Genomic DNA, 20000 nt, shown 5'->3' on the forward strand with positions numbered 1-20000 from the left:
GCAAATGAAAGTTTTGTCAAGCCTCTTGACAAATATTCACAGCCTCGGCCAGGAAACAGGTTTTGTGCTCTCTCTCTCTGTCTCTCTCTCTTCTCTCTCTCTCTCCCTCTCTCTCGCCATGTGTCTCTCTCTCTTCTCTCTCTCTCCCTCTCTCTCGCCATGTGTCTCTCTCTCTTCTCTCTTCTCTCTCTCTCTGTCTCTCTCCCTCTCTCTCGCCATGTGTGTGTCTCTCTCTGTCTCTCTCTGTCTCTCTCTCGCCATGTGTGTGTGTCTCTCTCTGTCTCTCTCTCTCTCTCGCCATGTGTCTCTCTCTCTGTCTCTCTCTCGCCATGTGTGTCTCTCTCTCTCCCTCTCTCTCGCCATGTGTGTGTCGCTCTCTCTGTCTCTCTCTCTGTCTCTCCCTCTCTCTCGCCATGTGTGTGTCTCTCTCTGTCTCTCTCTCTCTCCCTCTCTCTTGCCATGTGTTTGTCTCTCTCTCTGTCTCTCTCTCGCCATGTGTGTCTCTCTCTCCCTCTCTCTCTCGCCATGTGTGTGTCTCTTTCTCTGTCTCTCTCTCTGTCTCTCTCTCTCGCCATGTGTGTGTGTGTGTCTCTCTCTCTCTCTCGCCATGTGTCTCCCTCTCTCTCGCTATGTGAGTGTCTCTCTCTCTCTGTCTCTCTCTCTTCTCTCTCTCCCCCTCTCTCTGTGTGTGTGTGTGTGTGTGCCTCTCTCTCTCTCGCTATGTGTGTGTGTCTCTCTCTCTGTCTCTCTCTCTCTCTCCCGCTCTCTCTCTCTGTGCATGTGTGTCTCTCGCTCTCTGTCTCTTGGCCTTGCAGGGAGAATGTATGACACATCTGTTAAGTTATTTTGGACTTGAAGGATAGCTGTGCTTTTTGGTGGATTAGCATTGGCTAGTGCTGACGGCTAGGTATGAGCAAGTGTGTGTGTGTGTGTGTGTGTGTGTGTGTGTGTGTGTGTGTGTGTGTTGTCTTGTCCTGTATGTTCCACGTGTGCGTGTATTAATGTGTACATGAGCGGTGTGTGTGTGTGACAAGAGAGCTGGCTAATGGCTGTTTGGTAGCGCAGCAGGGTAATGAACCTGAGATTCAGGGGACGGGAGGGGGTGGATATGTGTGGGGGAGGAGGAGGAGGGGGAGCGGGTGATTGGGGGAGGAAGGGGGGAGCAAGACCATATGAATATGCATGATGCTCACTGGCTTTGATGATTAAAGAAAATTTTAATATTTAAATGAGTGCATGCAAAGTGATTAACTCGGGAGAGAGAGGCAACGAGGCGAAAATCACAAAAAGGGATTTTGAAGATGTTAAGAAGCGCCTAAGATGCTGCTTCCTTTTTATGGTCTATTAATGGCTAAAACTGTTTTCACTTGCTCTTCTCTCCCTCTCTCTCATCTCCCTCCCTCCCTCTTGCTCCCTTCCTCCCTCTCTCTCTCTCCCTACCTCCCTCCCTCTCTCTCCCTTCCTCCCTCCCTTTCTTTCTCATCTCTCCCTCCCTTTCTCTCATCTCTCTCTCATCTCTTTCTCCCTCCCTCTTTCTCTCTCCCTCCCTCTCTCTCCCTCTCTCTCATCTCTCGCCCTCATTTCTCTCTCTTATTTCTCTTTTTCAACCTGTGCTTTTCATTCTCTGTGTTTCTAATGCCTGATGGTGTCTGGGTGGTGTCCAGCTGTTTTATGCCTGATGGTGTCTGGGTGGGGTCCAGGTGTTTTTATGCCTGATGGTGTCTGGGTGGTGTCCAGGTGTTTTTGGTGATTTTATGCCTGATGGTATCTGGGGTAGTGTCCAGGTGTTTTTATGCCTGATAGTGTCTGGGTGGTGTCCAGGTGTTTTTGGTGTTTTTATGCCTGATGGTATCTGGGGTGGTGTCCAGGTGTTTTTATGCCTGATGGTATCTGGGGTGTGTCCAGGTGTTATTATGCCTGATAGTGTCTGGGTGGTGTCCAGGTGTTTTTGGTGTTTTTATGCCTGATGGTATCTGGGGTGGTGTCCAGGTGTTTTTATGCCTGATGGTATCTGGGGTGTGTCCAGGTGTGTGTATGCCTGATGGTATCTGGGGTGTGTCCAGGTGTTATTATGCCTGATAGTGTCTGGGTGGTGTCCAGGTGTTTTTGGTGTTTTTATGCTTGATGGTATCTGGGGTGGTGTCCAGGTGTTTTTATGCCTGAGGGTATCTGGGTGGTGTCCAGGTGTTTTTATGCCTGAGGGTATCTGGGTGGTGTCCAGGTGTTTTTATGCCTGATGGTATCTGGGTGGTGTCCAGGTGTTTTTATGCCTGATGGTATCAGGGGTGGTGGCCAGGTGTTTTTATGCCTGATGGTATCTGGGTGGTGTCCAGGTGTTTTTATGCCTGATGGTATCTGGGTGGTGTCCAAGTTATTTTATGCCTGATGGTATCTGGGTGGTGTCCAGGTGTTTTTATGCCTGATGGTATCTGGGGTGGTGTCCAGGTGTTTTTATGCCTGATGGTATCTGGGGTGTGTCCAGGTGTTATTATGCCTGATAGCAGTGTATTGTGGGAAAACGGTGGGGGGGCACAAAGGTGGGGGTGGGAGGGCATCACATGGCAACATGAGAATTCACAGACGTACACGAGCACACACACATACACGCACGCACACACACACACACACACACACACACACACACACACACACACACACTTGCTTTCTGCTAATTTGTTTCTCATTAAATCTGGTGTCACTTATGCTAGAAGTGTGCGTGTGTGTGTGTTGGTTTATATCACAGACAACTACTCCCTGTCAGAGCAGTACACAACAGACTGTTTTTTTCTAAAGCAGAAAGAAGCAGTGTGTTTAAGTACATAACTAATTTGCATATCTGATGTGACTAATTACACATGAACTACAAACATGCAGTATCTCATCTCTGCTGTATCACTGTGTGTGTGTGGGGGGGGGGGCTGTCTGTCTGTCTGTCCATGACATAGCAAACACAGACTGATTAAATATGTCACTACAGTCACACACACACACGCACACACACACACAAACTCATACATGCACTGTATGTGTGTGTCTGAATGTAGCGACAGCGCACAGGAAGTAAAGGACAGGAAGTGAAGGGCAGACAGCAGAGAGAGAAACAGAGATATAAAACAAAACACATCAACTACCACTTCAAAACTGGCCAACGCTCCACCCAAACTCCTCCCGCCTTTGTGTAACGACTTAAAAACAAGCGTACCAGCCGCAGTGTTAGTGCTCAAAGAAAGGGTGTTGTGCCCAACACACACACACACACACACACACACACACACACACACACACACACACACACACACACACACACATGTGGGTAAAGTAAAGGTACCATAGTTCAGCCAAAGCAGCCTGCTGCTGTACAGTCAGTTGTGTGTGTTTGGTCAGTTGTGTGTGTACAGTCAGTTGTGTGTGTACTGTCAGGTCTGTGTGTTTTCATTTGGAGGAAACACACACAGTAAATATCTCACACACCACTGCCGTCAGTCATCATTTACTGAAGAGGTGTGTGTGTGTGTGTGTGTGTGTGTGTGAGGGGACATTTGATGTTCCTCCTGTACTTATTCCACGCAGCTGTCTATGCAAAACACACACAGCCGAACAGTTCATGGTGTTGACACACACTGCGTTTGTCGCCTCGGTGCAATTATGTTGTGTCTCATCTATGTTGTGTCTCATTTATGTTGGGTCTCACCTATGTTGTGTCTCATCTATGTTGTGTCTCATTTAAGTTGTTTCATTTAGGTTGTGTCTCATTTATGCTGTGTCTCATTTATGTTGTGTCTCATCTATGTTGTTTCATTTATGTTGTGTCTCATTTATGTTGTCTCAATGTTGTCTCATTTATGTTGTGTCTCATCTATGTTATGTCTCATTTATGTTGTCTCATCTATGTTGTGTCTCATTTATGTTGTGTCTCATGTATGTTGTGTCTCATTTATGTTGTGTTTCATTTATGTTGTGTCTCATCTATGTTGTGTCTCATCAATGTTATGTCTCATTTATGTTGTCTCATTTATGTTGTGTCTTATCTATGTTGTGTCTCGTCTATGTTGTCTCATTTATGTTGTGTCTCATCTATGTTGTGTCTCATTTATGTTGTGTCTCATCTATGTTGTCTCATTTATGTTGTGTCTCATCTATGTTGTGTCTCATTTATGCTGTGTCTCATCTATGTTGTGTCTCATTTCTGTTGGGTCTCATCTATGTTGTGTCTCATTTATGTTGTGTTTCATTTATGTTGTCTCTCATTTATGTTGTGTCTCAATGTTGTCTCATTTATGTTGTGTCTCATCTATGTTATATCTCATTTATGCTGTGTCTCATCTATGTTGTGTTTCATTTATGTTGTCTCTCATTTATGTTGTATCTCATTTATGTTGTGTCTCATCTATGTTATGTCTCATTTATGCTGTCTCATCTATGTTGTGTCTAATTTATGTTGTGTCTCATTTATGTTGTCTCATTTATGTTGTGTCTCATCTATGTTATGTCTCATTTATGTTGTATCTCATTTATGTTGTGTCTCATCTATGTTATGTCTCATTTATGCTGTGTCTCATCTATGTTGTGTCTAATTTATGTTGTGTCTCATCTATGTTGTGTCTCATTTATGTTGTGTATCATCTATGTTATGTCTCATTTACGTTGTGTCTCATTTATGTTGTGTCTCATCTATGTTATGTCTAATTTACGTTGTGTCTAATCTATGTTGTGTCTCATTTATGTTGTGTCTCATTTATGTTGTATCTATTTTGTGTCTCATTTATGTTGTGTCTCATCTATGTTGTGTCTCATTTATGTTGCGTCTCATTCATGTTGTGTCTCATCTATTTTGTGTCTCATTTACTGTGTAAAGACTCCTCTGCTCTCTGTGATAAAATAATACATAACACAAAGGCGTTACCAACACCAATTGCCTTTACCAAGAACGCTGTGTGTGTGTGTGTGTGTGTGTGTGTGTATGTGTGTGTGTGTGTGTGTGTGTGTGCGCTCCTCCACTCCTGTCCAACTAAACTTAGCTAAACTGTCTGAATTAAAGCCCAGCTGACAGGTGTTTAAGGGCGGCACGGCACCATGTCAGGAGGTGTTTAACACTCCGCTGTGACATGTCTGTCGTGTGTGTGTGTGTGTGTCTGTCGGGTGTGTGTGTGTGTGTGTGTGTATGTGTGTGTATGTCCGTGCCTGCTCTGTCTCTCTCGTGCTCTGCTATCGCAAATCCAGACTGTCATGAGTGCACAGCCGTGGGACTTACTGCCACCCTAACTGTACCGCCACCTCGGTTTGTAGAGCCGCGGTCTCAAACAAACAACACACAGCCTCCAATTAACATGAAACACACCACACTGCAACCCCACCTTCCCCTGTACGATTATCAAATACCCTCTTCCAACTATCAAATATCCCCTTCCAACTATCAAATACCCTCTTCCAACTATCAAATACCCCCTTTCAACTATCAAATACCTCTTTATAATGATGACAATGAGATGTGGGGTTTTGTAGATACCCCTCTTCCAGTATTGCTGTCGTCACACTAACCACAGCATCAACTGGCCGAAGGGTTACCCCACCCCCACATCCACCCACCCATACACCCCCCCACATCCCCTCCTGCACGCCGGCTCTTGAGTTAATTAGCGGTACGAGGGAATAATGACATTCTGCTGGGCCGTGGCGAGGAGGAGTGGCGACGCCGAGTGCAGCGGTGATCCCGGCAGCTCCGACAGGCCGTCCTCCTGTCTGGAGTGCTCCTCCTTCCCGCCGCGCTCCTGTACACGCCGAGATAAGGCCCAGTAATGTTACGCGGCGGTGGGTGGAGGGTAGAGCGAGGGCAGGATCGTAGAGGTGGAGGTGCGGGCTTGATTTCTCAACCGAGCCGCTTTTTTCTTTTTTTAACTCTCTTCTCCCCAGATATGGATTTGTGGCATCAAAGGGTTTTTATTTTTTTGATAAACAGCCTAAAGGGAGTAGGATGTGTGTGTGAGGTGGTACCCCCCCCCCCCCACACACACACACACACACAGTGGCCTACTGACTATGCTGCAGCGTTTCCAGCTAGCTGATGGCTATCGCTAACGTACAGGGCGCAGCACAAGGAGCGAGAGGCGGGAGGAGGAGAACAGAGGAGATAAGGAGAGGTAGATATGTTGCACTGTGGGCGCAGAGAGATACAGAAAAAGGAAGGAGACGGAGGAGGAGGAGGAGGAGGAGGAAGGCAGTAGTTAACTGGCATTAGCGCTTCGCGTCTGCACCAGTTTGATGCGCAACGTTGAAAATAAAACGGGACGTGCCTCCTAAAAGACATCAACAACAGGGGTTGGTACGCTCAACAGCACAGTTACAACTGCTTAAACTGCCATTTTCTGAATTATCTAAAAAAAACAAACACAAAAAAAAACAGGAAGTGAGTTCCGGGGCCAGCCCCTCCCCTTCCTATCGCGAGTCGTGTGACTGCGGTCTGTGTCTGTTGTAATTGGTGGTGACACCTGAGCGAGACAGAGGGGACGAGGAGCTGCCAAAACACTGCATGCCGCTGAACTCACACACACACACACACACACACACACACACACACACACACTCACACACACCTCTTGATTATTTAAGTGTGTGCGTGGAGTGCAAGAATAAAGGCTACACACACACACACACTCCTGCATGTCTTCAGCCGACACAACAGCTGTAATTGTTGTTCAGCGGTGAACGCAATTTTTCTTCTCGCGCGGAAGCTGGCTGAAATGTGAGACTGCACTTACCCGTGCGCGCGCACACACACGACACACACACACAGCACACACTTCTCGGGGTCTTTCTATCCTCTTACACATTTTGTGCCATCATTAGCTGACAAATGGATGTGCAGGAGAGGAAAAACTAATTTGTGAGAAACGATCAGCGCGCGCACACAAGGTGTGCAACCGCCACTAGCGCTGCAAAAAGAGCTGGGCAGTGCAGGCGGAGGGGCACGTGTGTGTGTGTGTGGCATGTGTGTGTTACAAGTTTGTGCATGCATGACTTTGTGAGAGTTTTGTTGAGTGTGTTGTTTTGTTTCAGACGTGAACAAATGGTGAAAAACAGCTGCGGAATAGAAGAAACGTTGACCTACTGGGAGCCGGTACTGAGCACCGGCACCGCTCAGCCAGCCCCATGTTTAGCACCGGCACTAGCCGGCTTTCAAGCTTCTTCGAATAATTTTCTTAGACCATCCCTCCCCACCCCCCCCCTCTCTCTCCTCTTTTCTTTCTCCAGCCGATGAAAGGTGCGAAATACTGCTCGAGGAAAAAAAAAAAAAAAAGCATTGACGGAGACACAAACGGAAAATTCCACCTGTCAAATTTCATCTCCCCCTGATGATAATGAGGAGGGCCGCGCGCGGCGCGGCTCGCCTCTCAAATTAAAACTCCCGAGCTCGATTAATAAAACCCGGTGTCCTCTCCTACTGTTAATAAGGTGCTACTTGGACATATTTCATGCGGAAACTGTGAAATATGGGGGGGGGGGGGGGGCAATTTTGCGAAACATAAAATGTTATTGCGGCAATATAGTTTACAGTTGCCGCAGCGCACGTCCGGTCGAGCCGCTAATATGTTTTTGCTTTTAATGTGAGAATTATTGCACGTTCGGTTATTAAGAAATATTGCGCGATTACAATTTCGGGCTTTCCAACGGCTCCACGTGTGGAGTTGATTTCACAGGAGAATTACGCCGAGATGTACTGGCGCGCATTTAAACACCAGCCACAAAAAAAAAAAACATATACGCATAAATATGACTAATACCAACCTCATAACGTGACCGGCGCCAATCAGTTAGTGCACACGCCCGAGTGCACGCCATAGTGCTGCAACAGCTGTGTGATTGCGCTACACAGCAGCCCATTTGCACCCTTTTACGTTTTAAGACGACTATATATTTCTCTGATTCGCATGTGTGAAATGTAAAGCCATCTGCAAACCCCTGTGATTAAAGGCCGACCCCCCTCCCCGTATCAGAGGTCCCCTCCGGAGCCAAAGCCGGACCCTTTGGTTGTTTTCAGTACGTAGACTTTAAAAGAGGACAAGGTTGTTTTTTTTTTTGGGGGGGGGGGGTGTGGCAGGGAGTAATAAGGCGGTAAAATATTGATGCGGTCCTGTTGTAAACACGGGTGTTTTACAATCCGGGCCAAACCACAAACTGCCGACACAACAGTCCCGCTGAAGTGCGCTGAACGGCGTCTGTCTTACCTGCAGAAATGTCGACAGAGCACGCCAAAATAAACAAAAATAATAATTAACACGATGCAATCAAAAGTTCATTTTGGTCAATAAATTTGTCATGTAAACACAAAAAAAGCAGCAGCTATGACCGGGGTTAAGCGGCGGCATGTCAGCGCCGGCCCCTACAGCAGTTAGCATGACCCGCACCACCCTTCTCTCACGAGCGGCGACCAAGACGATGTCTGGTAAATAGCTTCTGTCGGTCAGAAGGTCAGCGGTAATGGCTGTGCAGGATAGAGAGAGAGAGATCTGGTGTCTTTCTTCAGGTTTATCCGGCAGGTGTGTCAGAAGGAGGGCTTGGACTGTCTTTAAGCCGTCAAGACCACGCACGAAACTCTGACTTCCAGTGTCCTCCATCAGAGCACAGACGCAAAACTGCAGGAGCAACAGCAACAGACCGGACAACAACTTCACTCGACCCTGAGTTCAAGTCTGCACCAAACCGAAGGGTCGCCCTCGTAGCAAAACACAAAGCGGGATTAGAGCCTGTTGTCGTCCCCAGACTGATTGACAGGTCTCGGAATACACAGACTAACACAAAAACAACAACTACATCTGAGTTCCTAATGTTTTCCGATGCTGTGAAATGTTTTTTCAGTCTACATCTCAAATTCTTCAGTTACAGACACAGGCAACTACACAGCGGCTAAATAAATCACAGACAGGGCCTTTAAGGGCACCGGCCTGCCGAACTCTTTGCAGTTTTGTAAACCAGTTTTACACACATGGAAGGGAGGACGTGTGTGAAGTGTGCAGGTGTTGTGTGTCGCTTCTTTTATACTTTTGTATTGGATGTCTATTGTACGGCTTATTTTATCCCTGGCTGCCAACTTAACATTCTCCTTCAGGGAACAATAAGGCCTGAACTGAACTGACGTGAACTGAACTGACATGAACTGAACTGAACTGAACTGAACTGAACTGAGCTGAGCTGAACTGAACTGAGCTGAGCTGAGCTGAACTGAGCTGAACTGAAATGAACTCCATCATGTCCATCAAACTAACCAGGTCCATGGGTTATCTAAGGACTTCTGGGTTGTTGTTGTTGTTGGTGGTGGTGGTGATGGTGGTGTGTGTGTGTGTGTGTGTGGCTGTGTCCTCATACCCACACTACAAACGCAGTATATACTATACAGTACCCATTTTTGTTAATCTACATTCAAGTATTGGTAGTATAGAAAATGCAGTACTCTAAAAGTACCGGCATGTATCACAGTTTCACTGAAAAATCTAAAACCAATCGATTGGACACTGCCAGGCAGAAAATGGCGTCTTTGCATGGTTGCCGTGGAGATAGAGCTTGCATGAGCTGCATCCGCTTGCTGTCACTTCCGCCGGTTGACAGAGGACAGTATAACAGATTTACGATGCATAATAAAGGGGTTTTTAATGGACAGTACAAGTACTAAAGAGTAGGTAGTATTGTTAGTATGCAGTATATTCAGGATAGTATAACAGATTTACGATGCGTACTAAACATGATTGTAATGGACAGTAAAAGTACTACATAGTAAGTAGTACCGTTAGTATGTAGTATAATCTATTAGTATGTAGTTCATAGTAGCTGAGTATTGTATTTTTGGACACAACCAAAGTGTGTGTGTGTGGGGGGGGGGGGGTTGATATGAGTACCAAGTCGAGGAGCGACGGCATGCTGGCGAGTTTCAGTTTAGCAAACAATGACCGCAATGCGAGGGAAGTGGTGTTATAAACTATGTGAGCATCTTCCTTCCGTCCTGCACCCCACCTCCCCCCTGCCCCTTCCCCATCTACAATATTATTCTACCAGCCCCACTTCCCCCTCTGGCTTCTTTGTGGAGCGACTCTCGCCTGCCGTGTTTTGAAAGATAACTGCTTGCGCTCTTCCCCCTGCAGCTGGTCTTCTCCGCTAAACTGCCTCTTTACCCCGCTGAATGGGGGGAGAAACTAGCCTCTTTTTAATCCCTCTTTTTCTGTTTTTTTCTTCTTCTTCTTTCTTTCCTATCCACGCTTTTTTTCTCCCCCCCCCCCTTCACTTATTTAAATTTTAATGAGCTTTTCACCTTTTTAAGCAGATGGCTTAGGCAGGATTTCTCCATGAAAGTCAGGGTGAGTTTCTCTGTCATGTTTTGCACAATTTGTTTCAACTAGCCGAGTCCTTGAGGGGGTTTTAGGGCTTTGAGTGGGTAATATGCCTGTCTCTCCCTCTCTCGCCCGTCCTCCTCTCCTTCCAGTGAAATGAGCATCTCTCTCTCTCTCTCTGGAGAGAATGGACTGAACTGAATGCACTTGCGCAATCTCAACGGGTTGTCTCCACAGAAGACACCTTCTGAAAAGGTTAGCTTGTGTGTGTGTGTGTGTGTGTGTGTGTGTGTGTGTGTGTATGTGTGTGTGTGTGTGTCCACATTTCAACCTTACCTGCTGGTGCATTCTCCTGCTTGGGGCAAATTCCTTTGGTGGGTGTCCTCTCAGCCCTCTCGCCTCCTCCTCCGCCCGCCTCCTCGTCTTCCTCAGGAGTCACCTGGATGCCGATCTCCACCGGCTCGACCACTTTCTTCAACTCTCCCCTGGGGGCGTGGTTAGCGTGATGGTGATGAAGGCTCTGCAGTGTGGGACTCCCTCCTCCTCCTCCTCCTCCACCTCCCCCACCTCCTCCACCTCCTCCCCGGTCGGCCATCTTGTCGTAGCAGCCGTTGGTGAGCACGGGCGACTGGCATTGCTTCTTCTTGTGCTCGATGAAGAGGAGGATGTCCCCCAAGGGGAAGGTGGTCTGGCACTGGCCACAGGTCAGCAGGTCGTGGTCGCCCTGGATGCCCACTGGCAAGCCGCCGTCAGCCAGGCCGGGGTCCAGCGGGTGGGGAAGGTTGAGCGGGTGGTGGTGGTGGTTAGCGAGGGAGTTAGGGAGCGGGAGGGAGAGCGGGTGGGGGATGGCGAGCGAGTCAGAGAGCACGCTGCCGCCATCTGCATGCTCGCTCTCTGCTGGTGAATGACAGAGAGAGAAAAAGAGAGAGGGAGGGAGAATTTAAAATCTAAAACAGCTCTTTATTTAACAAGAAACAACTTTTAACAAAGACACGCCGTCCTTACATTATCAAACAAAGCCACTCAGAGAGTTCAATTCCAGAGAGAGAGACACAGAGAGACAGACAGAGACATTGACAGAGACAGACAGACAGAGACAGAGAGAAAGAGACAGACAGACAGACAGACAGACAGACAAAGAGAGACAGAGACAGACAGACAGACAGACAGACAGACAGACAGACAGACAGACAGACAGAGACAGAGGACAGAGAGAGAATGAGGAGAGAATTTCTTTTATGTAAAACAAGTCTATTCAACAAAAAATTATCAAAAAACAGACTTGATAGAGACAGAGAGATAGATAGATAGATAGATAGATAGATAGATAGATAGATAGATAGATAGATAGATAGATAGATAGATAGATAGATAGATAGATAGATAGATAGACAGACAGACAGACAGACAGACAGACAGACAGACAGACAGACAGACAGACAGACAGACAGACAGACAGACAGACAGACAGACAGACAGACAGACAGACAAAAAGATAGACAGACAATTTAAAACAAGACTTTATTTAACACAAAATTATCAAAAAACAGACTTGGTAGAAGGAGAGAGAGAGAGATTTTTTGAATTTAAAACAAGTCTTAATTTAACAAAAAAAAATCATCAAAAGCCAGACTTGACAGAGAGAGAGACAGAGATGGGGGGGGGGGGGGTCCTGTTAGAACAGGAGGTTGCACAGCAACTCGCTGTTTAAATGTCAGCAAACTATCCCGAACACGTTTGTCAAAACACTGGTTTTGGCGGCGACAAGATTGCCTCAATTTGCTTCTTTTTTTCCCTTAGTTTATTTATTTACTTTTTTGGAGGTGACGGCGGTAAATAGGTTTCTGAGACATACGGTGGTGCTGTCCTGTCAGCCCTACACACGAGAGCTGTGTGTGAGGTTCGGGCCGTGTGGACGTGCGGCTGACTGCTGCTTTGCAGCCTGGACGGGGAGTTTTCCTGCACGGGAATACTGACTCGCTTGTTGGCCAAGATATTTTTGGCTCCACCTAACTGTCACAACTGCTACAAGCAGCTAGCACGCACGCACACACACACACACACACACACACACACACACACACACACACACACACACACACACACACTAAACCGACATTTTGATAAATCTGCATGCCATGCACTGAGACATAGATGAAGAGTAAGTGCTACCCGTATGAAGGCATGTGTGTGTGTGTGTCTGTGTGTGTCTGTGTGTGTGTGTGTGTGTGTGTGTGTGTGTGTGTGTAAACTGGGGGGGGGGACAAAAGAAAGCAGAAGAGGAGGAGGAAAATCGATGCTCTCCCAGCGGCATGTCGCTACTCAGCACATTAAGTGAGCGGCGGCGTGGCGAAGACCCCTGCCACCCTTCCACCACTCCGATGGCACACCATCAGTCCCTCCACCTTTCACTCCGTCCATCCGCAGCTTCGCCTTTCTTTTTTTTCACGTTTTTTTTTGTATTTTTTTTTCCGTCACGCACAAACACGCAGCGTCTTTGTTCGATCTTTTTCTTTTAGTTTTCGTTTTCTCTCCCTTATAATTTATGTCTTTATGTCTCGACGTCTACCTCTTTCTTTTTTCCTGTCTTGACATATTGATCAGTGTCTGGTATCATCTGAAGCATCCTTCTTGGTGCTGAACAGAGCAGCCTTTGCAAGCCAAAGGCCTGGAATATTCTTTCTTTCTTTCTCGCTGGTGAAAGCCTCGTCCTATACTCACGAGTCGTATTTACCGACTCCTGCTGGAATCCCACACAGACCTGAGCCCTTAGGATACAGGACTAGTCCTGGTTTAGGTTTCAGAAAACCAGCTTTTTCTCGTTTTTTTTTCTTTTTTGGGGGACGCGTGGCGGTAAAATGGCCGCCGCGTCGTGCTGCGCTCGGCGGCACCGGAAGTGCGAGGTGAGGCTGAGCCAGGTCAGGCTCTCAACTGTTGACACTATGGCGGGAAATGTTAGGTGAGGTGTTATCTGCACATCTACCCACAGACAGACGACACCGTGCAGCTGAAGGCACGCACAGACAGAGAGAGATAGAAAAGGTGAAGAAGGGCAAAGCGGAGGGGAAAAGGGCGAGGAACCAGGTCAAAGTTCAGCCAAGGATAGAAAGCACGTGAGTCCACGAGCGAGGAACACAGGCAGGCTGCCAGAGAGCAAATGACTTCCTGTTTGAAAAAAAGGTGTTTAATGGAATAACTAAGGTAGTAAACAGGGAGCGAGAGAGAGCGGGGGGAGTACATTACATATACATTTATGTAAGTATATGGAGGTAAAACCTTCAGTCACTGAGACTATGGTCAGCCTTATTCACATTATCTCCCCTGATTCTGTCACTCTCTCCCTCCTCTCTCTCTCTCTCTCCCCCCCTCCCTCCCCCCAATTCTAGATGATGGATTAGCAGCAGGTTGGCCATTTGTCTAAGCCACCATATTAGAAATTCAAACAGATTTGAGACGTCAAAAGCAGATGAAGCCTCCAGATGGCCCAGCCCACCTTTCACATCTACTCCATTTTTTTGTGCACTTTGTTTTGTTTTGTTTATTTTGATTTTTTTTTTTTTTTTGCATATCCATCATTGCTTAAAATTGGCTTCCTGCATTGAAAAAGGAAAGCACGAGTGCTGCTGAGGAACTCTGTAACTGTGTGACGACCCGGCGTGCACAGCTTGCTCTCTGGCGGGCGGACCTAGAAGATCACGTGTAGAACGTGGCGAGCAGGATTGGTGTGTCTCTGCCAGGACATCCTTCACCTCCTAAACACACATGCAGTCATCCATGTCCCGCCGTCAGACTGCGGAATCTGCCAGACTGACAGCAGTCATCACATGGTGTTTGTGCCTGGGTGTGTGTATGTATGTGTGTGTGTGTATGTATGTATGTATGTGTGTGTGTGTGTGTGTGTGTACACGAGAAACCATGATGAGTGACTGCGTGTACGTCTTCGTATGTTATGACGATGCATGCATGTTGTTGTGTGCCATTGTTGTCACTATTGTGTGCTCTGTGTGCATGTGCGCACTTTGTTGTTGAGAATTAGATGTATCGAATGTTGGTGCATAAATGTATGTGTGTGTGCGCTTGTGCGTGTGTGTATATGACGTTTTTCTATCCCAATGGGATAGGATAGAAGAACTTGAAACCACCTACCCTTGTGGGGACATTTTATGGGTCCCCATGAGGAAAAGGGTCTATTTTAGGGTTAGGATCTGGGTTTAGGATTAAGGGTAGAAATTAGGATTAGGTTAGGGTAAGGGTTAAGGTTAGGCATGTAGTTATGATGGTTAAGGTTAGGGTAAGGGTTAAGGTTAGACATGTAGTTATGATGGTTAAGGTTAGGGTAAGGGTTAAGGTTAGGCATGTAGTTATGATGGTTAAGGTTAGGGTAAAGTTTAAGGTTAGGCATGCAGTTATGATGGTTAAGGTTAGGGTAAAGGTTAAGGTTAGATATGTAGTAATGATGGTTAAGGTTAGGGTAAGGGTTAAGGTTAGACATGTAGTTATGATGGTTAAGGTTAGGATAAGGGTTAAGGTTAGACATGTAGTAATGATGGTTAAGGTTAGGGTAAGGGTTAAGGTTAAGCATGTAGTTATGATGGTTAAGGTTAGGGTAAGGGTTAAGGTTAGACATGTAGTTATGATGGTTAAGGTTAGGGTAAGGGTTAAGGTTAGACATGTAGTTATGATGGTTAAGGTTAGGGTAAAGGTTAAGGTTAGACATGTAGTTATGATGGTTAAGGTTAGGTTAAGGGTTAAGGTTAGACATGTAGTTATGATGGTTAAGGTTAGGGTAAGGGTTAAGGAATAAATGTAGACAATGAGGGGTCCCCACAAGTATAGCGAGACATGGTGTGTGTGTGTGTGTGTGTGTGTGTACATGCATGCATGCGTGATGTGAATTTGTCTGCATCAAGGCCTGAGATTACTGACCCCGACACAGACACACAGCCGAGGCTGCGTGGCCTGCAGGCTAAAACGGGCCATCTGTGCATTCAATTATGCTGCAGCGGTGCTACTCCGCTATGGAAATGAGTACGCCACATATATTGTACACCTCAGTAATAATGAACAATAGTCTTAATAAGGCTACTCACTGACCTGGAAGGTTGACCACTTCTGAGCACAGGTTTCCCGTGTTTGAGAGGCCTTATGTTTCTTTTTTTATTCGATATACTATCCAGTGTGTAGCGGTAAAATGATACGTATGAAATCAAACGCATATGAATCCAAACAAATGGATTTGAATGATCAAATACAAAGACAGGTGGACTTCCTTCCCCGCATGTAGAAGAATCCAAAGGTGGAAACTAGAATCTGGCCTTTTTACTGTGCTGCTAATGAGCTAAACAACACACACAACTCTGCACACGATTAGGCGCATGCACATGTTCATACATACGTATTTGTCCACACAGGCATGTGCGTGCACACACACACACACACACACTAACACACACACGGGTCACATAAGACCACCATCAGCCAGGTAGGACAGCAACTTGTCATCCTCCTTTGATCCCCCCCCAAAAATACAAATATACAAATGTTATTCAGTGACATCCAGAGAGGGGGGGGTGCACTGGTGTACTGAATGGTAGGTTAGTCATGGAAACAGTAAAAATAAAATAAAATACAGCAATCGTGGCTGGGCTAAGTAGCAGCACCAGCCCCGATAGCGGCATTAAGCGTCACAGGGAACCCAAGAACCGCGCGCGCGCTCTGAGACTCTGGCTTGCAGACCGTCTGCCCCGACCCACAAAACACGTCAAACCTCTGACCCGACCCACAAAACCCGTCTGCCCCGACCCACAAAACCCGTCAGACCGCCTGCCCCGACCCACAAAACCCGTCAGAACGTCTGCCCCGACCCACAAAACCCGTAAGACCGCCTACCCCGACCCACAAAACCCGTCAGAACGTCTGCCCCGACCCACAAAACCCGTCAGACCGCCTGCCCCGACCCACAAAACCCGTCAGAACGTCTGCCCCGACCCACAAAACCCGTCAGACCGTCTGCCCCAACCCACAAAACCCGTCTGCCCCGACCCACAAAACCCGTCAGACCGTCTTCCCCGACCCACAAAACCCGTCAGACCGTCTGCCCCGACCCACAAAACCCGTCAGACCGCCTGCCCCGACCCACAAAACCCGTCAGACCGCCTGCCCCGACCCACAAAACCCGTCTGCCCCGACCCAAAACCCGTCAGACCGTCTGCCCCGACCCACAAAACCCGTCAGACCGTCTGCCCCGACACAGAACGGAACGTGCGCCTGGCCCGTTATAACGCCTGCGGTTTCCCTCGCCCGTAATTAGCGCGTCTTGATGGCGGCGCGAGTCGGCTCGTGCGGGCTCCCAGGTATGCAAATGACAGATACGAGGGAAGAGCTTTGCTTTGCCCTAATTTACCTAATAAGGCTCGGGTGAGTCAGGCAAGGAAGCTAATAGGATTTCCACTGGCGGGGGTGATGAGGAACCATAACCACAACACACACACAAAAACCCCGAAGCAAATGGCGCATCTAAAAACGAACGTCTGCTGCTTCTTCTTCTTCTTCTGCGTGTCTCTATAACGAGGGGGGGGGGCTGTTCGATTGTTTCAGAAGTACAGAAATACAAAAAAAATTAAATTAAAAAAAAAGGTATAGATATACTCTTACGTAAATATATACTTACCGGTGCAGCTTCGCCAGAGTCCGGGTTCCCCGTAAGCTACTGGAGTTTAGCAAGGGCAGCTAACGTAAACTACGAGTCGGTTTCAAGTCCCCCCCCCCCCCCGCCGGAGACCCGCGCAGCCGAAGACCGGAAACGGAACCAACGATTGGAAAGGTTTCGGACTGCGTCGGGATCAGAGACGCAAGCGGACGAAAGCCGAGCGGCTGCACTGACCTACACCACGGGGCAAGTGTTCCGCTGCTTGTAGGTAATAATCATCATCAGCAGCTTTATATTTATATAGCGCTTCTTTTTTTGGGGGGGGGGTACAACGATAAACCTTACTTCCGGAGAGACCACTCGACACAGCCGTTAGCATTAACGGCCAAAGCCCGTCTTCTTTATTTGCCCCCCCCCCCAACCGTGAACAACACAAAGGTTCCTACCTCTGTATATGACCTAATACTACTAGAACAAAGCGCTTTAACCATGGGAATAGGAAGTCGGTATCATGCCAAGGTTAAAAAGCGCCTATGACACGGAGGTAAACTGTACGTTTTATTATTTCTACATATCAGCCAACGTTGTTTCTGCAAAGCTTCAACCAATTTTTGTTTTTTGGGGGGTTTTTTTTGTGTGTGTGTTTCTCCTTTCTCCTGTGCACGGCGGGGAACGCCATCAAACTGTTTAGAGGTTGTTTTTTTGGGGTGCGGGGGTTGGCTTTCTGTGTTTACCCCCTATCACTATCGATGTGCTGTTAATCCATCTGAATCCTCCACATTTTCCACACAAGAGAGCGATAACAAGCTGCCCTCGCAGTCAAAAACGGGATCGCCCATTAGCCCCAAACTGCTGCTCAAATATTTGCTCTCCCACTCTTCAGTAGTTTGGGGTCCAATTAAACCAAAAACACATTTTTTTCTCTCTCTTTTTTTCTTTTTTTTTTACTGATTTCATATTGTTTTTTTTTACTGGCACCATAAATTTGCCTATTTTGAATGATGAAAGACCCGCTAATTCTGTCCAGAAAGGCAAATGTAGTCCTTTGCCAATTAAGGCCATTCATAATGATATGTGTGTGTCAGGGGAAGGAGGTTCTGGACTGGAATGAAAGACTTAATCAAAACTATAAAAACCGGAGTTTACTGTTGGGTTTTAACTGTTTCCGCACACACACACACACACACACACACACACACACACACACACACACACACACACACACACACACACACCCTACTCATTCCTAGTGCCTAAAATCAAGATGAAGCTTTGGTGGGTGAGACTGCAGACAGGGAAAACCACATATTCTGCTCTCTCGCTCTCTCTCTCTCTCACACACACATACATACATACACACACACACACACACACACACACACACACACACACACACACACACACACCGCACACCTGCACGGCCTCACAGACAACCGTTATTGGTCCCCCACTGCTAACCTGCTACACACTGTATACTGTATCAACATGTCCCCTAAAACCCAACCCAACCCCAGTTGCTTCATATTTATGTACACACACACACACACACACACACACACACACACACACACACACACACACACACACACACACGTGCTCTGATACCGTGCCATAAGAGCGTGTTGGGGCTCATACGGAAGTGTGTATGGGTCACACACTATTCTGCATGAGAAGGCACCTATGCGGTCCCAGGAAGCGGCCAGAGGGCGACACATGGCACCCTGCATGGCCTCCTCCTCACCTCCGCTGGGCGAACAAACACTAGGTGTGAATGCACAGAGACGCAAATGACAAACACGCACACACCAATTCATTGCATGCGGCACACACGCACACCCAAATTTATCTCCCCCCCCCTGTTTTTTATGGTTAAAATTTTACCGCCACGTTTCACAGTTATTGCTCGATATCCAGCTGGCTGCTCCACACACCACTACAGGTTAAACTGCACAATGATGAGAGCAAATCTCCAAAGAGCTCCGCATTAGTCATTACTGATGAAAAGAACAGAGAGAGAGGGGGGGGGAGAGAGAGAGAGCGAGAGAGCGAGAGAAGGGGGGAGAGGGGGAGAGAAAGAAAAAGAGAAAGGGGTGGGGGAGAGAGGGGGGAAGGCAACAATCCTGTACATATTCAATTGGCTAAACTGATGTAAATATTTACAGCCATAACACTTGTGCACACACACATACACACACACACACACACACACACACACACAGAGCCACATGCCTGTGCAGATACATACTGTGCACACATAGTGTACAGGCATGCAGGACATGTATGTGTTGAATGAGAGTGACAGTTTAAGTGTGTTGGCCAGTGCCAGGTATGCTGCCTGACTGGCTGAGAACAGCTCAGGAGGAGTGGGTCATGCAGACACACAATAATATGCCACACACACACTTCAGTTCAGCACAGCCACACAAATATGATGAGAAACCGGGAGCGAAGAGGGGGTTGAATACATTTGGAATACTTTGGGGGAAAATGTTTTAAAAGTTTCAGTCAATTCAGTTGTCTAATTGTGTCTTTCATGCGAGTGGAACCAGTGATTGGACATTCGAACTCACGTAGTGGGAAATTTTACGAGAGGTTGCCCGAGTCATCATAGTCAGATTTTAAGAGGAATGCTCTTCCATCAGTCTGGGGATCTCTTTTGTTTTGTTCATATTCTAGCTTAAATAAAAGCTAATTGTTCTTAATGGGAATTTGTGGGAATTCCGAGATTAATCAAGTGTGCAGGAAGTACGGGAAACGTACCGTACATCCCATCTGGGATCAGCACTAATGATTTTAAAGCTTGGTGTGCTGATGTCAATCACAGGACTCAGGTCATGTAATTGATAATAATATAACTACCGGTGGGGTTTACAGGTCCGGGTTTCACACGTTTGGCGATACACGGAGCGACACAGGTTCAGACCATTGTGGAGAAATATTTTCAGTCTGGCAGACTTCCAGTTCTCCGATCACGTACAGAAATGCTGTGGACCGCCCTGCAGCGGGAAGGGCCCTACACCTGCTGTCTCCAGCAG

General features: G+C 47.1%; 1 protein-coding gene across 4 annotated transcripts in view; it reads right to left on the minus strand.

Moving 5' to 3' along the window:
- Nucleotides 1–20000, minus strand: part of bcl11ba (BCL11 transcription factor B a) — a 63133-nt gene that overhangs the window by 33488 nt on the left and 9645 nt on the right. For 2 of the 4 annotated variants that reach the window (XM_056296057.1, XM_056296056.1), the window contains exons 2-3: nt 10893–11213; nt 10663–10853 (exon numbers count right to left, since the gene is read on the minus strand). In XM_056296057.1, coding sequence (XP_056152032.1) covers nt 10663–10853; nt 10893–11213 — 512 coding nt within the window. Of the gene's footprint in view, nt 1–10652; nt 11214–20000 lie in introns of all 4 variants that reach the window. The other 2 variants (XM_056296055.1, XM_056296054.1) reach the window with 2 other exon arrangements.

The sequence above is a fragment of the Lampris incognitus genome, chromosome 16 (genome assembly GCF_029633865.1).
Source record: "Lampris incognitus isolate fLamInc1 chromosome 16, fLamInc1.hap2, whole genome shotgun sequence".
In the NCBI taxonomy this organism is placed as follows: domain Eukaryota; kingdom Metazoa; phylum Chordata; class Actinopteri; order Lampriformes; family Lampridae; genus Lampris; species Lampris incognitus.